This window comes from Dermacentor albipictus, chromosome 1 (assembly GCF_038994185.2).
Source record: "Dermacentor albipictus isolate Rhodes 1998 colony chromosome 1, USDA_Dalb.pri_finalv2, whole genome shotgun sequence".
Taxonomy (NCBI): domain Eukaryota; kingdom Metazoa; phylum Arthropoda; class Arachnida; order Ixodida; family Ixodidae; genus Dermacentor; species Dermacentor albipictus.
This window is the reverse complement of record NC_091821.1, coordinates 387,977,686-388,001,002: the sequence shown is the minus strand read 5'-3', so window position 1 is coordinate 388,001,002 and position 23,317 is coordinate 387,977,686. Positions and strand designations below refer to the sequence as shown.

At 46.3% G+C, this 23,317-nt stretch overlaps 1 protein-coding gene across 1 annotated transcript; it reads right to left on the bottom strand.

Annotated features, from left to right (window-relative positions):
• Positions 1-5,555: 5,555 nt before the first annotated feature.
• On the bottom strand, positions 5,556-22,796 carry LOC135916989 (uncharacterized). Its single transcript, XM_065450433.2, has 5 exons — positions 22,104-22,796; positions 21,041-21,108; positions 15,702-15,788; positions 10,504-10,596; positions 5,556-6,438 (listed from the first exon to the last, which is right to left on the bottom strand). The coding sequence occupies exons 1-5, from the start codon at positions 22,219-22,221 to the stop codon at positions 6,409-6,411; spliced, it is 396 nt and encodes a 131-aa protein (XP_065306505.2). The 5' UTR covers positions 22,222-22,796; the 3' UTR covers positions 5,556-6,408.
• Positions 22,797-23,317: the final 521 nt, after the last annotated feature.

Sequence of the window (23,317 nt, the reverse complement as noted above, 5' to 3'; positions counted from 1 at the left end):
GCGCTGCTTGCAAGTAATGCTGTCGCGTGCTGCGGAACGATTTCGAGATGTTTTAGATATTACTTTGTGAAATTTACGTCATGTTCGTTCATATAAGGTCGTCAGGGAAGACTTTCGGTGCATCGGTAACTATACTGTAGGCAGAAATATGTCTTGGGGGCGCAAAAATGTGACGCGCAAAATCAGCCGCGGTGCGTGTATGTGTTGTTCACTATTTTGCTTATATCTATTTTAATTCAACAAAGAAAACCGGCGTCTCTGCATTACCAGCAATAAGTGGTAAATCAGCTCACTGTCTGATAGATTGGCGTAGGGAGTAAAACATAAAACATAAGAGCACATGCTCGTGCCCGGCCAACCTATAGGCAACCACGAAACATCTGAGCGGCAGGCGCTATCAAATATTTGTGATACACTGGCATCGTTCTCACGCATTTCAAGTCTAGTATGCTTGAAATTACCATATGTCTACGCTAGCCTTTCTGCATGAGGCCCATGGCGCTGCTCGACACAGCGATCACTGCGGTTGGTGAACCAGCACGATACATATATAAGCTGTGTGCTTCGGCATTGCTTTTTTGGCCTTTATACAGCCATAATATATGAGCGGGTTCGAATAAAAAGAATGCGATGGCTATTTTTGATCGCAAAATTTCCGTAATACATGTGAGTGCGTCGAATTGAGGACTGAATGAACACAACCGAAAAAAGAAATTCGGTTATCACCCTCTTTCTCTAAAAAGCAAGAGAAAACGGGCTAACGCCGCACAACGTTTATAAATATATAACCACTCATGCCGTATGCTTGGACCATGCGCTATATAGAACAATTATATCTATAATCCAGCACCTACTACTACTTAGGACGCTCGCGCAGTTCGTAAACGGTCGCTTTGCTGGACAAGCTTAATTCAGACTGTAAGGTAGGCTCCTATTACTCGCCAAATCAATTTTATTCATGGGTGGAAACCTCAGCCATCCAACCAAGTAGTCACACAATGTAACCTGCAGCGAACAGTTTGAACGCTTGTCAAAGTATAACAGTACAGATCCTATCGTAGCAGAACGGTACCCACGCTGTTACGATCGTCGCGTATGTTTCATGGCTCCTAAACCGCAGCTTAGAAATAGAGGATAATACTGAAATAAGGTCACATTAGTGATTGGAACATTCAGAAATACACAATTGATCTCCGAGGCTGATCGTAGGCTCAAATATGCGAGCACACATCGCGCTGCGTGTTCCGTCCACCTCAACGCCAGCAGAAATTCCGGCCATGACGCCTTAAACCACTTCAGCACGTCTCACAGAACCGTTTGCCACGTAGAAGACGCACGTCATACTAAACAGACCGCACGACCGCGAAAACAAACGCCAGAACCTGCCGCCATGCAAAAGACCGCTTTCACCCAAGCCAGTATGGCGCTGCTCATAGGCGGCGCCACTGCGTTCACAATATGGCGGCGCCTACGAAAAAACGGTCTATATATACTGGCTGTCCCAGTTAACTTGGGCCACAATTAAAAAAAAAAAAGAGAGACCAAGTGCACCAGAGAAATCATACCGACTGCATAGTAGCGGCAGTCGTGTGTAATTAAGCCAGTATTTTTTCATCACTAAGTAAGAAATAATCGCTTTTAATTAGTGAACTTTTGAATTATTGATTGAATCGCAAACATGTTAATTACAAAGTTGTAGGGCACCTTAAATAGCCTCCGAATTGAGCATTTATGTCATGCTGATGTGTGCCTGTTTGCTTTTTCCGAGAAAAAACAAAAGCCCGGGAAATATGATATACATGCGCGTTCGTGCGCCCCTACCCAAGCGCCTCCAAACAACCTTTGAAAAATATATGGCTGCATTCGTTGTGGGTGACTGAGAAGCCTTCCGTGCTTTTGGTTTATTTTTTATTGAAAGAAATTCCTGAGTAGTTCTTTTCTGTTCTTCCGAGAGCTGCCTTTTTTTTTTTTCGTGCTCTCTTGCGCACGTTTTTTTTTTTAAGCATTGGTTGAATTTCTTTTGTAGCTTTGTTTCATGATACGCGAAGGTTAAAGCTATCCCGAGTGCCTTACGATCGAGCACAATGTTCTTGCGTCCGCAGATGCTGACGCTTATCGCACCAGGCTAGTCAGGTCGCGAGACCTCTCGGGCGATCCTACGATGCGGCATCCAAAGATGCAACTGGTTTAGCCATTTACACTTTCTGTCTCTTGAACTCCAGAAAAGAGGCAAAACAAAGCATTTTTTTACCTATTTCTATCTTTGTCGCAAGCTTTTTTTTTATGTGAGGATAGGGTGACACCATGAAGGTGCAGTTTTGAGCTGTTATTTTCCACTGCCACTTATGGCACGTGCTCAAACAGGTCACCGTCTGAAGCCAATACAGTACTTGCTTCTTTCCAACACTTGTGCTGTTGTAGCTTTGACCAACGACGTTGGGATCTCGTGGCAGACTGTGCTCATTTTTTTTTTCTTTAGGGCGTCCGGTGTGGTAGCTTCGCTGCTATACACGCGATCTTTCACGTAGCCCCACAAGAACTGCAGCGGTGTCATGTCCGGCGACCTTGCAGGCCAGGGTACAGGTCCGTGCCGGCCAACGCAATGTCCAGGAAAAAGCTTGTCGAGCCACGCTCGAGACTGACTACTACTATGCGCAGGAGCTCCATCGTGTTGAAACCAGACGTTGCGAATGTACGCAAATAAGGTTGCAACAGACGTCGTTCACGGGGTCCTCGAGGATGTAGACGTAGCGTTGCGTCGTTAGTGTGCTGTCGAAAAAAGATGGGTACGATGATGTTTCCGTAAAAAACTCCACACCACACATTAAACGACCACTGGTATTGGTGTCGCGTTTGTGCCAATCAGTGGGGATTCCTATTCCTCCAGTAGCGCGTTGTGAAGGGTAACTTGAGCGTTTCTAGAGAAACTAGCCTCACCCGTCCAAAGCACGCGAGTGGAAAAGTCCGGTTCTTCTTCACAGTTCGTGAAAATACAATTGGCAAAGTCAAGTTTGTTTTGAAAATCTCGGTCTTCAAACTTTTGATGAAGATATACACCCTTGCAATTTTTTAACAATAACGCGCGAGTGTCGACCTCAAGGCGTGTCAATTGCTTTGTAGCGGCGAGGGCTGCAGGATTGCCAACTTTATGTGCGGTCGTGCAAAACAAATTCTAGTTCGGATGTATTCTGCAGCGCTGTTCGGCTTTAGGGTATCGCCTCACCGCTACAGGGCCACTGGCATGCCGCGCGGTCGACACTCGCGCGTTATTGTTAAAAAATTGCAAGGGTGTACATGGTACTAGTGCATATGACCTTTAAAATCCTCCACACTGATTACCTTGAGGTTTCGGCCTCCGCTCTGGCGTCGCGCACACTACCGTGAGGGTTAGCAGCAAAGAACGCAAAAACATCCCTTTCCGTTTCTTCCGGAGCCCATCGCTTCAGACACAACTAGAGGCAATCCAGAGGGCCCGAGAAAGGCTGGAACATCACGGTATTCCTGCCCCGACTTGGACGCGGCCAGCGGCTTCCGTGGGTCCCCGATAGGGGCCTCCGCTGAAGCTCCTCAGGATCAAATAAAGTTCATTGTCTGTCAGTCTGTCCGTTTCTTTGACTACCGTCGCAGTCCTGTGTCGCTTTCTTGTGAAGCTACCCGTCTCGCTAAGGACTTAGTACGTTGACGGACTAGGGCGTCCCCCACAAGGCCACATCCGGAATAGCTTGGCTGCCTTCATCTTGTCGCCGTGCGCTGCCCCCAGAGCCAGGATCATTTCAGCATTCTTTTGTGAAGGGGATGGCTGTCTGCTTGAAGAGCAGCTGGGTCACTGACGTGGTACCGTTGAGATCTCCCGTTATTACCTACGCACTGACACGTCAAGCATAAATGATTTACGTAATCAACAACAGCATATGCTGGCCGTACGGATCCGCCAAAATGCATTAGATGGACATAGCCTGCTCAATGTTTGTTTCTGTTGCTAAAGGGAACAAAAGGAACCTACGTTACGGGCGCGCCTATCTACAGAACAAGATGAGTGCGCAAAATTTCAGTCCCAAGCGCACCGTCATGGTTACCCCATAGATGGTTACCCGGCTTCGAAATGCCCCTCCCCCCTACGGCTCCGCTACGCTTATGCTGCCGCTAGTAAGGCCGTTGGCTATCGGTGGCAACACATCAGTGGTGCTTGGGAGCGCTTGAGTAGCGGCGGGCGAGCGCGTATCTATTTCGTATTTTGGGTGTCTCGCGCGCTTTTCTTTTTTGTCGGAAAAATCGACGAGGCGAAGCTGAGCACGAGACAAATGCTTGATTCGGAGGTTACTTGAGGTACCCGCAGCTTTGTAATTGATATTTCTGCGATTCAAACAATAATTAGAGTTGTTTATTAGAGTTATATATATATATATATACAATGAGAAGAAAGAGGGTTTAACCCAGGGGCCCAATTTTTATTAGTCATATCATAAGAGTGAGTGAGTGAATAAACTTTATTGCAGGTCTGGCGAGGACGCGAACTCGTCGCGCACCCGGCTAAGCCATGTCATAAGAGGCCAACAAACACTGACACTAAGGACAACATAGGGGAATTACTTGTGCTTAATAAATGAAATAAAGAAACGATAAATTAATGGAAATTAAAGTGGATGAAAAAACAACTTGCCGCAGGCGGGAACCGAACCCACAACCTTCGTATTTCGCATGCGATGCTCTCTCTCTCTATATATAATATAAAGCGAACAGATGTAAATGACGCATTCGGTGGCAGCTAACACGCACTAACCACTTTGTCACGCTAACCGTCTGCAAGAAAAAAGCCCATCTCGTTGCCTGCCCTTGATGTACAGATGAAATACAACACCTGGAATTGCACCGATATACGAGGACAGTATAAAATATACCTATGCAATACTAAAAAGGCCAATCTCGTTACATGAGCGGAGGACTGGTACGTCAGGAAAGTACGAGTGGTGACGTCACCTTAAGGTTCTCGCGCAGGCACCACGTGAGGTCACGGATATTAACGGTACTTGCCAGGGAGTGGTTATAACTGTTTATCGAGAAGCAAGGTTTACATCACGTTCTAAATTTGGCATACACTAAACCCAACAGGCTTGCAAAAATAACTTTATCGAGAATCAAGGTTTACATCACGTTCTAAATTTGGCATACACTAAACCCAACAGGCTTGGAAAAATAACTGTTTATCGAGAAGCAAGGTTCACATCACGTTATCACGTTCTAAATTTGGCATACACTAAACCCAACAGGCTTGGAAAACTTTTCCTATGCAAAAACGACAAAAAAAGGAAGAAGAGAGAGCTTTGTGGGTGTGACACCACATAGACATACCGGAGGGTGTAGTTCGGGCGCAAAATAAAAATTGGGAAACTTGGAAAGTCCATTTTCTTCTTTCGTATAAGCAGCCTTCCCCGCCATATAAATACACTTAGAAGTTTCAAAGAATACACTTCGTTAGTATGGACTGATTTAGCGCTACGCTTTAGTGTCCCTTTAAGAAAACACCGCGGACGGAGGCAGCAACAAGAAACAAGCGCTGAAATCGCAACTCTAAAATTTATTAAGATAGAAACACGTTTTATTGCGCGCGCACGCGAGCACTTGGGAATACGGGCACAAAAACCTGGAACGAAGCACGATGCCAAATGCTTTTGGAACTACCACTGCGAATGCCCGGAGTGAACTATGTAAGCCACCACCGAACTCGTGCGCAAACTGTGCTGCAGTTCCGGAAGAAATCAAACGCTCCCGTATCGCTCTGTTTTCCTCAAGATGAATGCACACGGACATGCCCACGTCACAGTTTTCTATAACTTCTTGGCTGAGCTGGCGGGATGCATCAGATTTAAAAAAGAAAGGTACTGACGTCATATATAAGTACGCTGTCTCTATACGTGTGCCATTTATCACACCATCCATGGAAGCTCGACGGTGCTGAAATATCACTACAGGTGCGATTGTCGACCTCCTCTCCGCCTCCTCACATCTCCCTTGCTTGAACACTCACTTGCAGATCGGCAGTATGGCGTCTGCGAATTTGCGTTTGCGCCTGCAGTATTCGGGTCGCCGGCAGGATACGATTTCTTTGTTAACAGGGCTCACTATACTTTGTACGTGAATGAGGGCAGCTTGCGTTTTTGATGCAGGATATACTGCGTGGTATAGCCATGTACGCAAACACCTAACAGACATTTCGACGTTTTGTTCCCCCCTTACCTCCTTTAAAAATGAATTAATTTGACAAGAGAAACAAGCTGATTATATCGGATGCGAGCCAACTCGTGACGACAACCGTCTCTCGTCGCGCGAAATGGCCATCGCTCTTTGGCTCTGCAACACAGTGACGTCACGCTCGTGTGCCTCGTTCGACGCAGCGGTCGAGCAGAAGGTTCAGTCCGGCGGGATCCTGTACTTGCAGTTCTGGAAGAGATGAGACATCGCAAGGCGTGCAATAAATTGTTTCGGCATCAGTTTACACGCACAGCGGGTACTCCGACATCTGTCTCTCTTGAAGACGCGCGCTTCGCATTTCTGGGTAAAAGGTTACACCACGCGGAATGTGCACGTACGTGTCAGTCAGTGAATTCCTTCTCATCTATAAGACGACCTTAGCAGCGTGCGTGTGACATACACCCCTCCTCTCCTTCCTCCAAGAAAAAAGAAAAGAAGAGAAAGTGTTGCCAGCACGCGTCGACACCTATGCGCGCACGTCGCTGTTTCCTATTCCGTCTGATTCCTATCTGATTTCCGTAGTGCAATAAAGCGTGCGATATATATGGAAGAAGCCTGCCTTGGCGGCTCAGTGGTTGTGGCGTTCTGTTTTTTTTTTTTTGAGAAGCTGGTCGTGGGTTCGATTCCCGTCGGTGGCATTTAGACGGCAACGAAATGCAGAGACACTCCCTGCGCGTATGGCTTAGGTGCACGTTAAAGAATTGCAGGTGATCGCAATTAAAATCAAGTTTATGTACACTATACGGCGTCTCTCGTAATCCCAGTGTTGCTTTGTGACGTTAAAATCAACCAATCAAAAATACGAGAATTAGCGTTTTGGAGATATCTTAAACCAGATTGAATACAACCACAAACTTCGTCGACTTCGTGCCTCTTAATTCGATCAAAAATTTTCATCGTCAGTTGCAACGCAACAATTTTTTTTTCACGTCACGTGAACCAAGCTTCCTGAAGAAGTTGCGCGTCCAGGACGGATGAGACTAACGGTACATCGTTCGCAGTTTTACTGAGCAGCATAAGATATTTCTCGTTATGGTTTATTGTTTAAGAGAAATTATTCAGAATTTTAGGCATCTGCTAGATCATGAGTTTCTTCTTCTTTTTTTTTTTTTTAGCACGCGTAACCATAGGCATACCAGAACGCCCAAGCAAAAGTGTACAGGCCCTCCTTATGTAATATTTGTAGCAGCGGCTTTTTAAAACGCACATAACTAGTTTAATTACTTCGTAGGCTGGCAGCTTTAAAAATAATGTGTCGTATAGACCACGTTCTTGGGCATGTCAACGTTAGGTGGCGCACGTTCTTCAAAATGCCGGGGCGGGACACTCAGGACAGCTCACAGAGTCTTCGGTGGTTGGACCTCACGTTCAGGTGGTGGGCCTAATGTCCAGGCGACAAAAGGTGTAAGGGCCACCCCAGCCTGAAGTTCGTCCGATAAAGAATTACTCCATCCGAGAACGGTGACGGGAACGGGACAGACCCGAAAGAACTGCTCGAGCGCTTGGAAACAGCCTATATATATGTAGTTGTTTTCATAAAGCTACGCGGATCTTCATTATTTCCAGCCTTGGAAGGAAGCCCACAAAATACTAAACAAATTACGTATAACTGGGCACCGCGAGTGTGTATACCTCTCGAACCTGTTTTAAAAGAACGAAGCCGTAACTTCTACTGCGTACAAGCGTGCCGAAAGGCATCGTATACACGTGGAAGGATCGCAAAGCCAGCAAAACAATATTTGCGTTTGAATAAAGGTCAATATATCGCAGCATATACCGAAGAAGTTCGTAAAATATTGAACAAAAATTCAATATGCTGCGAAAATTTTGGAAGACGCTTAATCTTCGCCTTTAAGAGTGGAACGCGATAGCATTCGAAGACCCCCGACTGCTTTTCATGCTTCCCGGCAACTGCAGCTTATGTAACCGTAACGTTTACCGGGAAACGCTGGCCGCGAATGCTGTGCACGAAGGCAAGCTAGCTTTTTGGTAGAAACGCGGCCTCTCGCTTGGGTTTATCTCCTGCTATTGTTTCGCGCTTCTAATATTTCATTCTGATAAGAGATAACGTAAAGGATATGCGCTGACGGTGTTTTGTTTTTATTACACTTGTTTGAGGGCTGCCGTTCTCAAAATTCCGAGGAATAACTTTGTGAAGAATGAAATACAAGGTGTGAGCAACATTGATGGTAGAAGATTGGTAGGGTATGCGTGGTCCTAAATACGAAATTATTTTTGCCGAAGCGACGTCCGGCGCTGGACGACGCCGGCCGCCGACGCCAGATTTTCTGCGACACGGCACCCTTAACGCTTTCGCGTTAAAAGGTGCATGGAGGCATCTGTAGACGACTTCTATACGTTCGATTGCACTGATCCTGCAGGGAAGTCTCGTTGATCTCTCTCTCTCTGTCTCCAGTGTCGTCAGCGATCACTTGGACTGAAACGATGTCTTATGCACACTTGGTGCAGATATGAAGGAACACAGAAGTGAGAAGAGCAGCGTTATCATGTTTCCCCGCGGTTGATATCTGGCTCCTGTGACGTTTCTTCGTTAACACCGACGACTCCTGCAAGTGGACCGAGCCGTGTAAGGTGTCCGCCTATTCGTCTTAACGACGTCACAGTGACCAGTCGTGGCCGATGGACCGAAGCCGCCTTTAAACGTTAAGCGCTTGTCGCGGGCCCGAGGTATACCGAGAGAGAGAGAGAGAGAGAGAGAGAGGAGATATAGAAATTAAAACTATTTTGATCGGGCACGGAGGGGGGCATACCAAGGAAAAGCTTGCAAGCGACTAAAAATATGGTTGCGGACTTTTTTGCTCCAAACACAGTATCGGTGCTGCTGTCGATGCTGTGCTTACGTGAACTGTATGAAACTTATCGTATTTACTTAGAATGTGACACTTGCGTCAAGAGCATGCGTTCCCAGTTTGTTTAAAATATAGTCATCCTACGTATACACTTACGTTTTCACCGTTCATGAAGTTGTCTCGGCCTCTTCACGCCTGTTGTGTATACATCGTGTGAAACGTGAGTCAGTTATGTTAGCTATAGTGCTTCGTTCGTCCAATTCGATTGCCCTGTGCCAGCGACGTTTGATCATTTTCCTTTTCTTCTACAAATAGTTCCTGATCGATAAATGTGCTGATAGCTTATACCTCAGCTTTGTCGTTTCTTGTAAACTTCGTGGTGAATACGCAGCAAAATAGCATATTGATAAAGAGTGCAATGTGAGACTCAAGGCGGTGTGACATATATACATTCAGCGTAAAAAGTTTGCGGACAACAGCCTCTGAGAAACCATTCGATTTCCGAGCAATTTGTCATCATATATAAATATATTCAGTTGGGCTGAAAATACGAATACGAAGGTTGTGGAGACATTAAATTTTCTTTCTCTTCTTTCTTTCTTTTCTTTTTCTCTCTTTTTTGAGATCCCGCAGTTGTTAAAATGAAATCCCGTGAGTTTAGCCCGGTATAGTGCCCAATGTATCATATGCAGGGTGCCCCAGCTAACTTTAACCAGAATTTAAAGATATGCGAATGCCACGTAGCTGGATATGCACGCAAAATCCCCGCGCGATTGGCCGCTCGAGGCACTTTGCGCGCATTTGCGGGCTCCTTTCACGCTCGGAGAAACACTTTTATGTAGCACGTACTGAGCAACAGAACGCTGTATCGAGACTTTTTAATGTCGCTCTACAATTTTATCTTTGACGCTTTTTACCTAATTATGATATATGAGAAGTTGATCAGTTAGTTGAGACTAATTATCTAATTAGGCGGAATGAAAACATATTCTGAGTATCTCCAAGCGACGGCAAACAACATTACCTTGGTTCTGTCCAGCTACGTCGCATTCGCATAACCTCTGGCTAAAGTTAGCTGGGACACCCTGTGTATGCCACGCCAAGTTTGACACCTCAATTTTTATTTAAGTACGGGGATCCTATATAGCGCATAGCTATAGCGTTTTGGTTACGCTGGAGCGCGTTTTCAGTTCTGAATAGCGCAGCAACCCAATTACTGATTGATGAAACACTGTACTAATTAACTCTGATAGGATCTCATATTGCCATTTTTTCCCTCGTGTTCTTCATGGCAAGAAACAAAGGTGAACAAGTTATAATTTCCTTCGACATGCAACCGAGTTTGGGCCACTGCAGGGTTGTAAACGCCGGCGGTAGCCATGGCAACGGTCACGCAAACACACTACCCGGCCGCCATGCACGCAGAGACGCGGCGCGCGCATACCCGGAGCATCTTGTCCACGTCCCTGGCGTCGTACATGACGTTCTCGTTGATGCGGTCCGAGAAGCACTGCATCAGGAAATGGTGCTTGTCCTCCTGCGTAATAGTAACAGCACACCGCCGCAGCCGAAAAACCGTCGTTCGTGGATTTACTATACTGGCTATTCGCGTGGCTCTTTTGGCGGTCAGGGAGCGCAGTGTATATACCGCAAAGCGTTTGGACTGGTTTAGATGGGTCGCGGTTTGTTTCGAGACAGCAGCGTGATTCTATCTGCGATACGTGCACCGCAGCTGGAAACACTTTCGTTGTTATCGTTTATCGGTAACTTCGTGGCAAGATTGCCGAGTGTCTCGGCGGATATGCCCGCCGACGCTGGCTACTGCGTGTTGTCTGCGGTTCGGTGACGACAGGATATAGATAAGGCACCTCGGAGTGGGGCAGATAATCTTAGGAAGGAAAGAAAGAGCGAAGCAACGGAATAAATTAGAAGTGAATGAAGGAAGGAATGAAATATGAAAAAAAAGCAAGAAAAGGGAAATTGGAAAGAATACAGAAGGATTGAGAGGCTTTGTCTGAAAGACAAACTGTCGATATGGCGGCACAGAGAGAGCTTTACTTGCGTAAACTGTCGTAAAATGTTACGGACTCGGCAAAAGAGAAAATACGACTGATTTTTTTAAAATGTATTTTCTTTACTACTATTATTTTTTAGACGCTTATACTATGACATCATCTCGTGATGTTTGAAACGTTGACTGTTCTGTTTGAAGACTGGTCGCGATCCAGTGCAGCCTTAGCTCTTTCGTGCAGAGATATAGTTTTTCTTCCCCTCTTTTTTGCGAGAACTGAATACTTTTGTAGCTGCAAAGAAAGCGATAAGACAGACTTCGCAAATACTCCCGAATAATCGGAATGAATAAGATCTTTTTTCAAAACCACGTAGATTCGAGGTTCTCAGCACATGCAACCGCAATAATGGAAGGGTTTTCTTAATTTCCTGAGTAACGTTACCCCGCAATGCGGTTTTCGTGTTTTCGAGAGAATCCAACATTGCAACCTGCGCAAGCTCAAGTTACTCTCGGTCTTCCTTTCTTTTCTTCTTTTTTTTTCCGGTGTCTTCCTTATCTAAATTCCACCCGCCGAGGTTGCTCAGTGGCTATGGTGTTGGGCTGCTGAGCACGAGGTCGCGGGATCGAATCCCGACCACGGCGGCTGCATTTCGATGGGGGCGAAATGCGGAAACACTCGTGCACTTAGATTTAGGTTCACGTTAAAGAACCCCAGGTGGTCGAAATTTCCGGAGTCCTCCACTACGGCGTGTCTCATAATCAGAAAGTGGTTTTGGCACGTAAAACCCCATAATTACATATTATCTCAATTCCACTCGAGTGCACGAGAGACTATGTGGCTATTGTCGCGCGGAAAAAAGAAAGGAAGTTTCGGTAACAGGCGCAAGTGCAGACACAGAATTACTGGAGTCCGGAAGTTGAAACAATAAGGTCGCGGACTATAGTCTATGGGAGTGCGAAAGTATTTAGAAACTTCGGACGCGAATTTATTAATACTTCGGTTCGAGAATTCCACATCCGGTTCCATCGAATATTGGGCCCCGGCGGGGTTATTTCGGCTTGGTGGGTTAGTTGGCATAACGAACCCTGTGCGACCGTTTTAACGCACGCACGCGCGCACGCACTGCGAAGGCAAGGCATCAAGCGTGGCACCCCCAGTCACAGGGTGCTACGTATGCGCCTCCTGCTGTCGGGCTCTCCGGCAGCAGCTGTTCCACCTGTCTCGTTGTGTGTGGTTGTTTCCTCGCCGCCTTTTCCATCCAACAGGTGGTGTTAGTGCGCGCTCTGTGAACCGTTGTTCTTTTTTCAAATCTTTATTTCCTTCCATCAAAAGCGGCCAAGGGTGGCCTTGTCTTGACTGCAAGGCATTGTGCGCCTGTTACAAACGGCGGCACGCAGGACGAGATACGCGGGCCGCACGAGACGTTCACCTCTGCGCCTCTCGTTGCACGCGAGCGAGCCAGCTGTTCCGCGTTTCACTTTGTGCACGCGTTGTTCTCGACTCGAAAGGAAGCTGACGTGCAGCGCTTGCTTGCCTGTCCTTGCGCGCTGTTTTAGCCGCGTGAGCTATTTCCTTATGTGCTAACGTCCTGGGCACGTGTACCCATTTTCTTTTTCTTCTTTTAACGCTCGCGTGTGCCACTCGGAAGCGACAACGATCTCCGCAAATTAAACCTAAATGTATCTGTATAGCTCGTATAGCTCGTATATATATATATATATATATATATATATATATATATATATATATATATATATAGCACGTAAATAGCGCTAATAGAGTCGTAAATGTGTAGTGTCCATTTTAACGCCGGGAAATCGAAAAAGGAATGCAGACTAAATTGGTTTGCTGTTTCACAGAAAAAAAAAAGGGGGGGGGGTTCTCGTGGCGACCTCGTGGTGTAAGTTACCTGTCACGAGAGTAATACTAGGCTACTTTATATATTTAGGGATTTAGTGGCGCAGTATATACATTGAACTCTTCGGGAACGAAGCTCACTTACTTTATTATTACTTGCCATTATTCCTTTATTATTCTTGCTCCGTACGTTCGCCTGTACTGGAATGTTAGAGAATAAATGTTTCTGAACCGTCTCCTTTCGGTTTCTTCCTTCCTTTCTTTTTTTTCTTTCTTTCTTTCTGCACATTCTCCTTAATTCGTATCAGCCTCAGTCATCACCGCGCGAAATTGCAAGGACTTCATGCTTAGGTTTGATAACATTGTACTCTGTTTGCCTCTTGCATACCGTTATATACTTTCGATGCCTGCGAGAGAACCAAGAGGGAACGTCACTCTGGACACTTTCGCACACTAGCGAAATAGGTGCTACATCGGAGCTTCCCGTGCACAGGAATTTTGACGCAAAATCTGTGTGCCAGTTATGTGCTCTGTGACTTCCATCGTTCCATAACACCATGCGCCTTCGTGCAAGGTGGTGACGGGCGCGACCATGTTTGTTTAATGTGCCAGTAGCGGTTCGACATACTGGGGGATCAGAATTACGTCGCGTAATTGAGCTTCTATAACCGCTATCTACTTTCTCCGAGCGTCACTCCATTTGGACCACACATCCGGCACCTTTAACTCTTATGAATATCTTATCAGCTCCGGCCAACTGAGGCGTTTGACTAAATTTTGTGCGCCGCATATGTTCTCAATTCACTCACTTAATTTATGACACGCGCACATAGCAGCAAGCGATCTAAACGGGCGGAAATCGGCAGCACGGCGTCTTTCAGGCAGTAGCAAAAGCAGCTGCGGTACTCCGAACTGCTAATCTAATCGGAAAGAGGCATTTGACGTCATCAGACGTATATAGAAGAGCGAACTTGCAGGTCCTTTCTGATGATGGTGATGAACTTTATTGGAATCCCCTTCGAAACAGGACGGCGTCAAATAGTCATCTAGCCTGCTTGATTTAATCAGGTTTTACTAAATCTATTGCGATCTAGCATTTTGCCTATCTGATCTCGATCTTTCGCATTTAGAACCTCTATCACATTAGTCTACCGTTATGTACGCTTGCAATGACTCCGGTTCTATCAGTCTCTTCCCTGCTTTTTTTTTCCACCAATGCTCTAAAGGTCTCTTAGTTATTTCGACTGCGGACCAGTTAATCCTTCCACTTTCTTTGAATCCCAACGCTTCAGGAAGGTGGACACTCCCTGACGTGTCTCGCTGCAGACGAATATCTTGGCATTCCATTACGACATGCCGAGTAGTTTTCCGGGCTCTTATTCAAGCACACACATGTCTCATCCTGTGGCGCACATTTGCTTCTAACCGCTATCGACTCTCTGCGAGCGCCACTCAATGTGGACTACACATTTCTCAGTTGTAAATCTTCTCTCAGTAGTGAATTGTGCGCCCTTCGAAGGTCCTGACAGCTGCGGAACAAGAAGACACGACCCGAAGCAGCGGACACGTTTTACTCTTCTAATGAAAAGACCTGCACATTTTACACAGCGTATCTTCTGTTTCAATTCACCGTTCTCCAAAACCAAGAAAGTGCGTACATGGAAAGACATCAGGTATGTGTTCTGCCGATTTTTATTATTTTTTTTTCCACTGCTTTCAGGCTCTCCAAGTTTCTTATACTCGCATGTGTCTCTCATCATTGATGTAGAGTCGATTATCGGTGTCTGAATACTGCTTGGTGATGTCAACAAGACGCGTGTCAACAAGGACCGTCAATGGCATGCAGGGCCTCGTCAGCTTGGCTGTGTTTCTGTGAGTATAGTTATTACAAGAAAGTTTTGCGAGCGACATTCGTGTAACGTATATCATTGTGTCAAGTACTGATAGTTCTCGTTATTAAACTTATGCGGGTTCGCGGTTCGTAACTACCGTGCATGCATGATTTGCGCACAAGCCACAAGGACGATTTTTTCGCAGACAGGCCGTAACTATAAGTATACTGTTAAGTAAGGCGATGAACTGGGCTAATTGGTGTTTGTTTATTTGAAAATGCTCCGAGTGACACTGCAATCACGGTAAGTAACACAACCGGACACACCAGACAGGACGAGAGAGCGCAGTAACTCTCGTCCTTTCTGGTGTGTTCGTTTGTGTTACTTACCGTGATTAGCGTCGTTCGGCGGAGTTTTAAATAAACGAATTATATACTGTTGGAGTACAGTGGGTAAACAGGTTAAGCAGCCGCGTCCACTGAAAGCCTGTCGTAAGAGGCTCCGTCACTTGCTGGAAGCAGGAAGAAAATGTGCATCCAAACGTGTTCGTTATTGCGTCGTCACGTGGCCGCCGACAACGCGTTGTTTGCAAGGAAGTGTCGTACAACTTGTCGCCCACTGTGACGGCGTCTTTGTACCAAACTTTCTCATCGCCGGTCCATTGCTGCGGTGCATGCCCGAAAGAGAGAGAGAGAGAGAGAAAAGGAAAGCAGGGATGTTAACCAGTCAAGAGTCCGGTTGGCTACCCTGCGCTGGGGAAGGAATAAGGGTAATAGAAAGAAGGGAAAGAAAGAGAGAGATGAGGGTAGAGAGACGTGCACGAATAGCAGCGCTACAGAGTCAAGGGCGCTCGCACAAGCCAGACGTTCTCAGAACACGCTGGAGGGTTGTGCATTATATATCGAGTTGCGCGCACGCAAATGCGAGTGTCCCCTTCATACCTCTTTGTCCCCGCAGAAGAATCCGAACGCTTCCTCCCAGGTGTGCGTGTTCACGCTGCTGAAGCAGTAGTTGGCGTCGTTTTCCAGCTGCCGAGGAATCAAGGTATTGAGGGAAAGGAAAGGAAACATATATGCAAAGTCCAATGTACATGTTGGAGTCTATGCGAACAGAAGATTTAGTGAAGTGACTAAATAAATACTATACTACTAACAGCGATGTGTACAACTGTGGTTACATTATATGTCCAGGTCTTACGTAGGAATTAATTTTTTTTTATTACGCAGAACAGGGGCGTGCGCTCTGGCGCACAACTTTGGCGGTCGGCGTACAGGGTTTAAACAGGGTGTCAAAGCTAACTTTAGCCAGAGTTTAAAAATATGCGAATGCCACGTAGCTGGACAGAACCAAGGTAATGTTGTTTGCCGTCGCTTGGAGATACTCAAATTAATTTTATTTCCATTCCGCCTAATTAGATAGTTAGCCTTAATTATTTAATCAACTTCTCAAATCAACTTCGCCTGAAAGAAGCCTGCGAATACGCGCAAAGTGCCTCGCGCGGCAATTTTGCGATCATTTGCGGGCTTCTTTCACGCTCTGAAAGAACACTTTTATGTAGCACGTATTGAGCAAACAGAAAGCTGCATCGGGAGTGTTTCATGTCGCTCTACGATTTTCTCATTGACACTTTTCATGTAATTATAATATTTGAGATGTTGATTGATTAATTAAGACTAATTTTGTAATTAGGCGGTATGAACAAATAATTTGAGTGTCTCCAAGCGACGGCAAACGACATTACCTTGGTTTAGTCCAGCTACGTGGCATTCGCATATTTTAAAACTCTGGCTAAAGCTAGCTGGGACACCCTGTATAATCCCGTTCGACAGTTACTTGCATTCGGAGCAAGCCCCGGATACAGTATATATACATAAATATATGATCCGGCGAGAACACTGTCGCAGCGTAAGCATGAAGAGCATAACGCGGGAGAACTGATGAACTGCACCATGCAGGCACCCCATGACGTCACTGTTTCTGGAGGTTGTAAGGTCGCGCTGATTGATAATGGATAAACGCTTTTGATTCTGGCGTGCTTCGTCGATGCTACTTTAGAAACGACGGACGCCAAAACTCGGGGAAGGAGGCAAAGAAAGCTTCAATTTGAAACGCGAAAGAAACAGCTAGCGTATATATGGGGAGCGTTCGAGGGATGTATATACGGGTGTCAGTTTCGTAAATAAAGGGAGACGCCGCAATGCACAGCTAGTGTAGAAATGCGCGTAGCTAAGTACAACTGCGATGTTAGAAAAAAAGAAGAGCAAAATATTGGCTCTCCGCTATACGCTTTCGGCACTCACCGTTTTGAGCAATGTACCCGCTACTTTGTAAAGGCGGAAACGAATTAGACGTACTCCACAATCGGAGCGCATGTTATTCGTAATCTTCCGTGCCGTGTTATCGACGGTAAGAATTCCTCTGAAAACTTGTCTCCAATTGTTAACCTTGCCTCTTGACAAAGGTTACGCCACAAAAGTTGTTTTACTCAAGGGGCACCGCGGTCATATCTCTTGTACCGATATAGCGACGCCGCATCCTGGGAAGTTCATTTGTGTAGTAGTAGTGAAGACTGGGCTAATTGGTATATGTTGTACATCTTACAAAAACAGTGCAAACTACACGACACAAAGCAAGCGGAACCGGCACGACAAGTACTGACTAACAAATGAGAGCGTTATTTCAGAAAACATGAATTATAAGAGCTATGTGGTAAATGCATGCGCATACTTAATAATAATAATATATGGGGTTTTACGTGCCAAAACCACTTTCTGATTATGAGGCACGCCGTAGTGGAGGACTCCGGAAATTTCGACCACCTGGGGTTCTTTAACGTGCACCTAATTAAGTACACGGGTGTTTTCGCATTTCGCCCCCATCGAAATGCGGCCGCCGTGGCCGGGATTCGATCCCGCGACCTCGTGCTCAGCAGCCTAACACCATAGCCACTGAGCAACCACGGCGGGTACATACTTAAGGATATACCGTAAATAGGCATGTGCACCATCTTGCAACAGAAGCAGATATTGACGCGACAGGTTGTGCACTGTTCTAACCACAACATGGTTAATTGTTTGAGCAAAAAAATCCACTTTCTCTTTCATGAAGGGTCGAAGGTGGCTGGCTGACGCAGAGTTCTTTTTCCACGTGAAATGCTTCGAGAATTTCACGTGTTGTTTTGTCGGAGTGGCGATGCACGATATCTCGGTCTTTTCTAGTAAGTGCGCACATCCGCACCGTCTACAGTGCACCGCCTGTTAATAAATACGTGCGGTACACGTATTTATGAGATATCCTGCATGGCCACTTCGACAAAACAATAGCTGAAATCATCAAAGCATTTCACAAGGAAAAAGGAAATTCCCTGTGCGTGTAAATTCTGTAGCTTGTCCCAAGTTATTCATCAGTTCTCACGGTGCGTGGGATCATTTATTTATTTATTTATTTATTTATTTATTTATTTATTTATTTATTTATTTATTTATTTATTTATTTATTTATTTATTTACTTAAATAAATACTTTTCTCGCCTGTATTTCTGGAAAAGTAAATATACCATGCTGAAACAATACAGTAATAACAAAACAGTGACGCTACTGCAGCAGTTCTAAGACAAGGTATTTGGCGATCCATGCTGTACATTGAGGGCACGTTAAAGATCCCCTGGTGGTCAAAATGAATCCCAAGTCCCTCAGTACGCCGTGCCTCGTAATCAAATCGTGGTTTTGACGCGTAAAACCCCCAGGATTCAATCCGTGCTGTTTTTGTACGGCGTTTAAGAACCACGAACGTGGAAAAAGATATACCGACAACTCAAATGTTCGCGTTTGTTCCTTTTCATCACGAAAGTGCGACGTCGTAGCTGTACAGAGATGGTATATATTACACTGTTACAGCAGCGAAACATTAGCGCACTTGCATCACTGACTTGGGTAAAAACAACGCCCATTCATCAAGTTATGTGCAGTAGCTAAGACACGCCAATAAATGCACGAAATAGTGGTAATACCACATGAAACGAAATAAAATAATGACCGCAATAAAATGCTTGCAGTTACCTCTAACAGTTGAACTGCCAAGCGGTCAATTTAATGTCAATTAGATGAAAATTGAAAGATAAGTGAAAAGAAACCGACTACGTGTCACTAACGAACCGCTTGAATAAAGACATTCAAATTCATGTGGTGGTTGCTTAAGTGCCTCGCGGCCCGGACGCCATCTGAGACGTTGAGAGCGAATATTTATTAATTTATTTGAGACTTGTATTTACACGTCGAGGCAGCACACACATCCACACAGGTATGCCTCGCAAACCTATGGATTTAATTTCAGTGTTTGAGACTATATATTCGCTTACATCACAGTGAGACGCATTCTGTCGTTCCCCGATCTTGACGGTTCCGGATTCTGCGTTTCGACATTCATCGTCTGTCACGGCCGGATGTGCCTGACTGAATGGAGGATCAGATATTGAACCGGAACCGGAGCCGCTGAAGAGACCTCTCCTTCGCTCGACAACTCGGCGCTGAAATGACGATGTCCACGGACGCTTCGTCGCTATCAACGCACAACGCTTCTAGAGGTCGGACGTGTAAGGCTCTATACGGACGTCCGTTGTTGCTCGCACGTGTAAAATAAGGTAATGTTTCGCAGTGATCGCGTCCCGTCTAATGTCTACGCGTCGCGCGTCTGTTTGACACGCCATGTGTTCGGCAACGAAATGACGTGACAAGTGAGTAACGGATGAGGCTTTAGGCAACGCTGTTTTCGAGGTGTCTAAACCGATGATGAATTTATATCCCTCTCACTCAGGCGCTTTGGAGCGCTGCCGAGTCAAATCCGGATCGGGTGGTTCTACACGGGCATGTTTGAATACGATTTTGCAAAATCCGGATCCATGCAGATCGCGATCGTAGGCTGTCGTCTGCACCGCATACTGCTGAGTGAGCTCAACCAACACGATCCGGATTGGCGGATCATGCAACAGCTACCATTCTTGACCGCGACCGAAAAATTCGATCCGCATTGGGCGTGATCGCGATCAAAAGTGCCCGTGTTACACCGGTGTTAAAGAACGACCGAGAGCCAAAGCGATTCAAACAGCCGCTGCACTCATGTCGCAACACAGCTCGCGGAGTCAAGATGCCGCACAATAAGCGATCCGCATTCTTTCTAGAAATGGGCTACCTAATCATACGCCTGAGCTAAAACGTTCAATTGCTTGCAACTTGCTACAGATGTTACAAATGAAGCGCGCGCTCTCAAACAGACACAAGAAAACACAGTGCACGTCGCACGCGCAAGTCAGTCGACGGTGAATCCGTCGTCACGAGCAAACTGTCATGACTCAGTTACAAGGCGAATCAACAACGCTGCCGCGAATAATAGCAAGTAAAACGGCAAGCGTTCGCGTCCCGACTTACTTGTTTCTGCGGACGGCGGTTATCCACCTTATCCATATGGGCCTGCCTGCGTTCTTTTTATCCAATTTACACGGGAAACTGAAGAACTCTGCAGGTGGCTGCAGGCCCAGGATGTCTTTATCGCTGTTGTGACAGTTCACCACGCAGCAACGTAGCAGGCACCTTAGCTATACCCGACCGCCGAACCATCGCGAAACAACTGCGACGCGAGGAGCAATTTTGCAAAGATCGTGGGCATCGCGAGCGCCTCGCGGTACCGGCGACCTGATACATGATGACGTCGCTTTCCACCAAGGGAAGAAGTGGCGCTGGCGTATGTCGGCATACTTGAGGTTGGGAGGATACTATAGCGGCCAACTTTCTGTGGCAGTGAAGGAAAGGCTACTGAGGCAAAGCTCTTTCACAAGTGAGAGCGCTCCTGAAAAAAAAAAAATATCCCACTTTTTTTGCGTTAGTTTATGCTGGGGAAGAGGAAACTTAAACACCTTGTTTTCTGCAGCTAAACAAGACAAAACACACCATTGAAAGTTGAAGCTGAATTATTTTGCGGCTTTTCCCTCCCGCGGCTGGGGCAGACGCGAGAGGGATTCCAAGGAAGTCTGTTCCGAGAATCCGAAAGCGCTGCCAAACGCTGCCGCACTACTGTGCTGAAGCTCGGCCCCCTTGGCTTTCACTTCACTGCCACAGAAGGTTGATCGCGAGTATAGCAACCTGTGCCTTGACCAGTGGCATCCATATACAACCCAAGGCGGCGGCCTTCAAGAGCTCCGAACAAAATAGTGCGCGCGCACGTATATGCGTAAGGTACTGATGTTTTACTGTGGCGCATGCGCAGTGCGAGCTCTACCGATACGTACCCCGTACTCCATGAGGTATTCCACGCAAGCCAAATACCAGATCCGCCTTGTCAAATTCTGGGTAGCCGCTGCGGATGTCAAATGGGAAGGGAAAGGAAAACATGTGGCATTACACACACTTGGTCAAAGAATCACGACTGGACGTGTTTCTGACTGGTCATTTCTTTTACACTTGCCTATATTACTTCTCTATTCGCATTTTCAGTTTTTAGTGACTTTTCGTGCTTACTTCTAATAGTGTTTCTACAAGGTTTTCCCTCACATGGCTGACTTCAAAGAATTATATCAATATGCTCAACACAGAAATATTTCGAGTAGATCAATGCGGCTGCGAACGCCTTCGGTGATACCCTTCTGAGACGCAGCACTTTACAAAATGTTTGGTTACAGTTACGCTAAATGTCCTGTGCGAGTGTTCCTTCGTAAGCCGTAAATTCATGCGTATAAGCCAGCGCTGTCAGATTCCTTGTTTCAGCCCGCATTCGCCTTGGCACTATATGTTAAGGATGACCCACAGACTATAGTCCAAACGACCGCCTTTAAGATAACATAAGATAAAAGTTACATGCGCATCAGCTTATATATAATCACTCTATATGTTAACCTCCAAAGTATAATGCGCGCACCTCCGTTGTGCGTAATCAAACAATACATAACGAAATAAAACATGTACGTACGTATAATGTCGCCACGCACGTTTTTCGAATGCTCACAAACTTCTTAATCTAGTAGCTTAGGAAAATTCTTATATTTAGCCTATTCCTTTGCTCGGACCACTGCGTATGTGCCCATTCCTGGCCAACCCCCAGAGGTGTATTAAATGTACGTGCATATACTGCGATATATGAGAGACCTGTGCGGTGAATAAACATTGCGCGAGGTTACACGCTCCATAAAACGAAGATAAAGATAATTTGCGCATTTCATTTAATTCTGTAAATAAGTTTATTAAACCGCTTCACTAAACTTCGCTTCACATAGACGCCAATATGTGCGTTGCATGAGCTGCGCGATTTTTTACTTGAAATAATCTGACCGGTACTCGCACGCGTCGGCAACTTACCGCATATCACGGGCATCACTTGATTCATGAAGTCCGGCTCCTCCGCCGATACCAGCAGAATCAGTCCTGCAGCTACCAAGCGAAGCAGGAATCGCCCAAGCGGCCGTAAATGTCCCATGACCTCTTGCGGGGCTGCCGATACACTCGAGGCGATCCAGAAAAAAAGGCTTTTGCTGGCTTCACTGTTTCCACCGCTGTTTGCGTTCCAGCTATTCCCGCGGTCTTGTCAGTCCAAAACTAATAAGCCTCGATCCATTACTTCTGTACCTGCATGGAGCAGACGACTGCGTTTCCGGTATCCTGCAAGCCACGTACCCGATTGGTAGGTTTGAGTCACGTGACATAACAATAATGCTCAGAGGCGGTTATGAAGTTGGTATACGACCGGGGAAGCTGAAGTCCTTACGGTGCTCGAAGCGGTGCTACTGTTCACCCAACTCCGGGCCTCATTGTTAGCAGTTGCTTATATATGTTTTGCGCTTGTAGTCGCCGGAATTCCTCGCCTAGGGAAAGGCGGGGCAGTTGGCTGTTTCCGTTTTCGAACGGCGACTCAAATGCACCTTGCTATACGTGCGTCCCGACCGACACAGCTATACCGTTATAGCCCGTACACACGGCTTCAGGGTACGGGCGCTCCAGAACCCCTTGCGCGGGAACTGGGCGAAGGTGCCGTTTGCGCAGCTGACCGGTAGGCTCGGCTGAACAGGAATGAAAAAACGGTTGGCTCCCGACGGCCCGGCCAGCGCCGCGCGATGTTGACCGTTCGGACCGCTGCTACATCGATCACGTGCCCCGCCACTCAGTTGTGTCCGCAGTGAAAGGCTTATTTGAACACGCGGCCACGGACGCTGCGTCTGTATCCGCCCCGCGTCGTCCTTTACCCGTCGTCTGAGCGCTGTATGGACAGGACTCTCCCATTCTAATTGGGGGCTGGGCAGTTAACGACGATTGCATGTCCCACGGACTACGCAAGCCCACGCTCGGTGTAATGCACATACTAAACTGGAACAGAGTGTAAGCCCAAAGAACAGGCAAACATACGAGCGTAGTACAATGTAAAATATCCACGTGTTACAGAACACAACGAAGGGCTCCATGTCCGAGCCTGCATCTATCTCGATCTCTCTATACCTTTAGAGGTGTAAACGCAAATACTATTGGTTCTTTATTTCTTGCTTTATTTATGCCGCTATGTAGCTTTTACGACGCTAGTG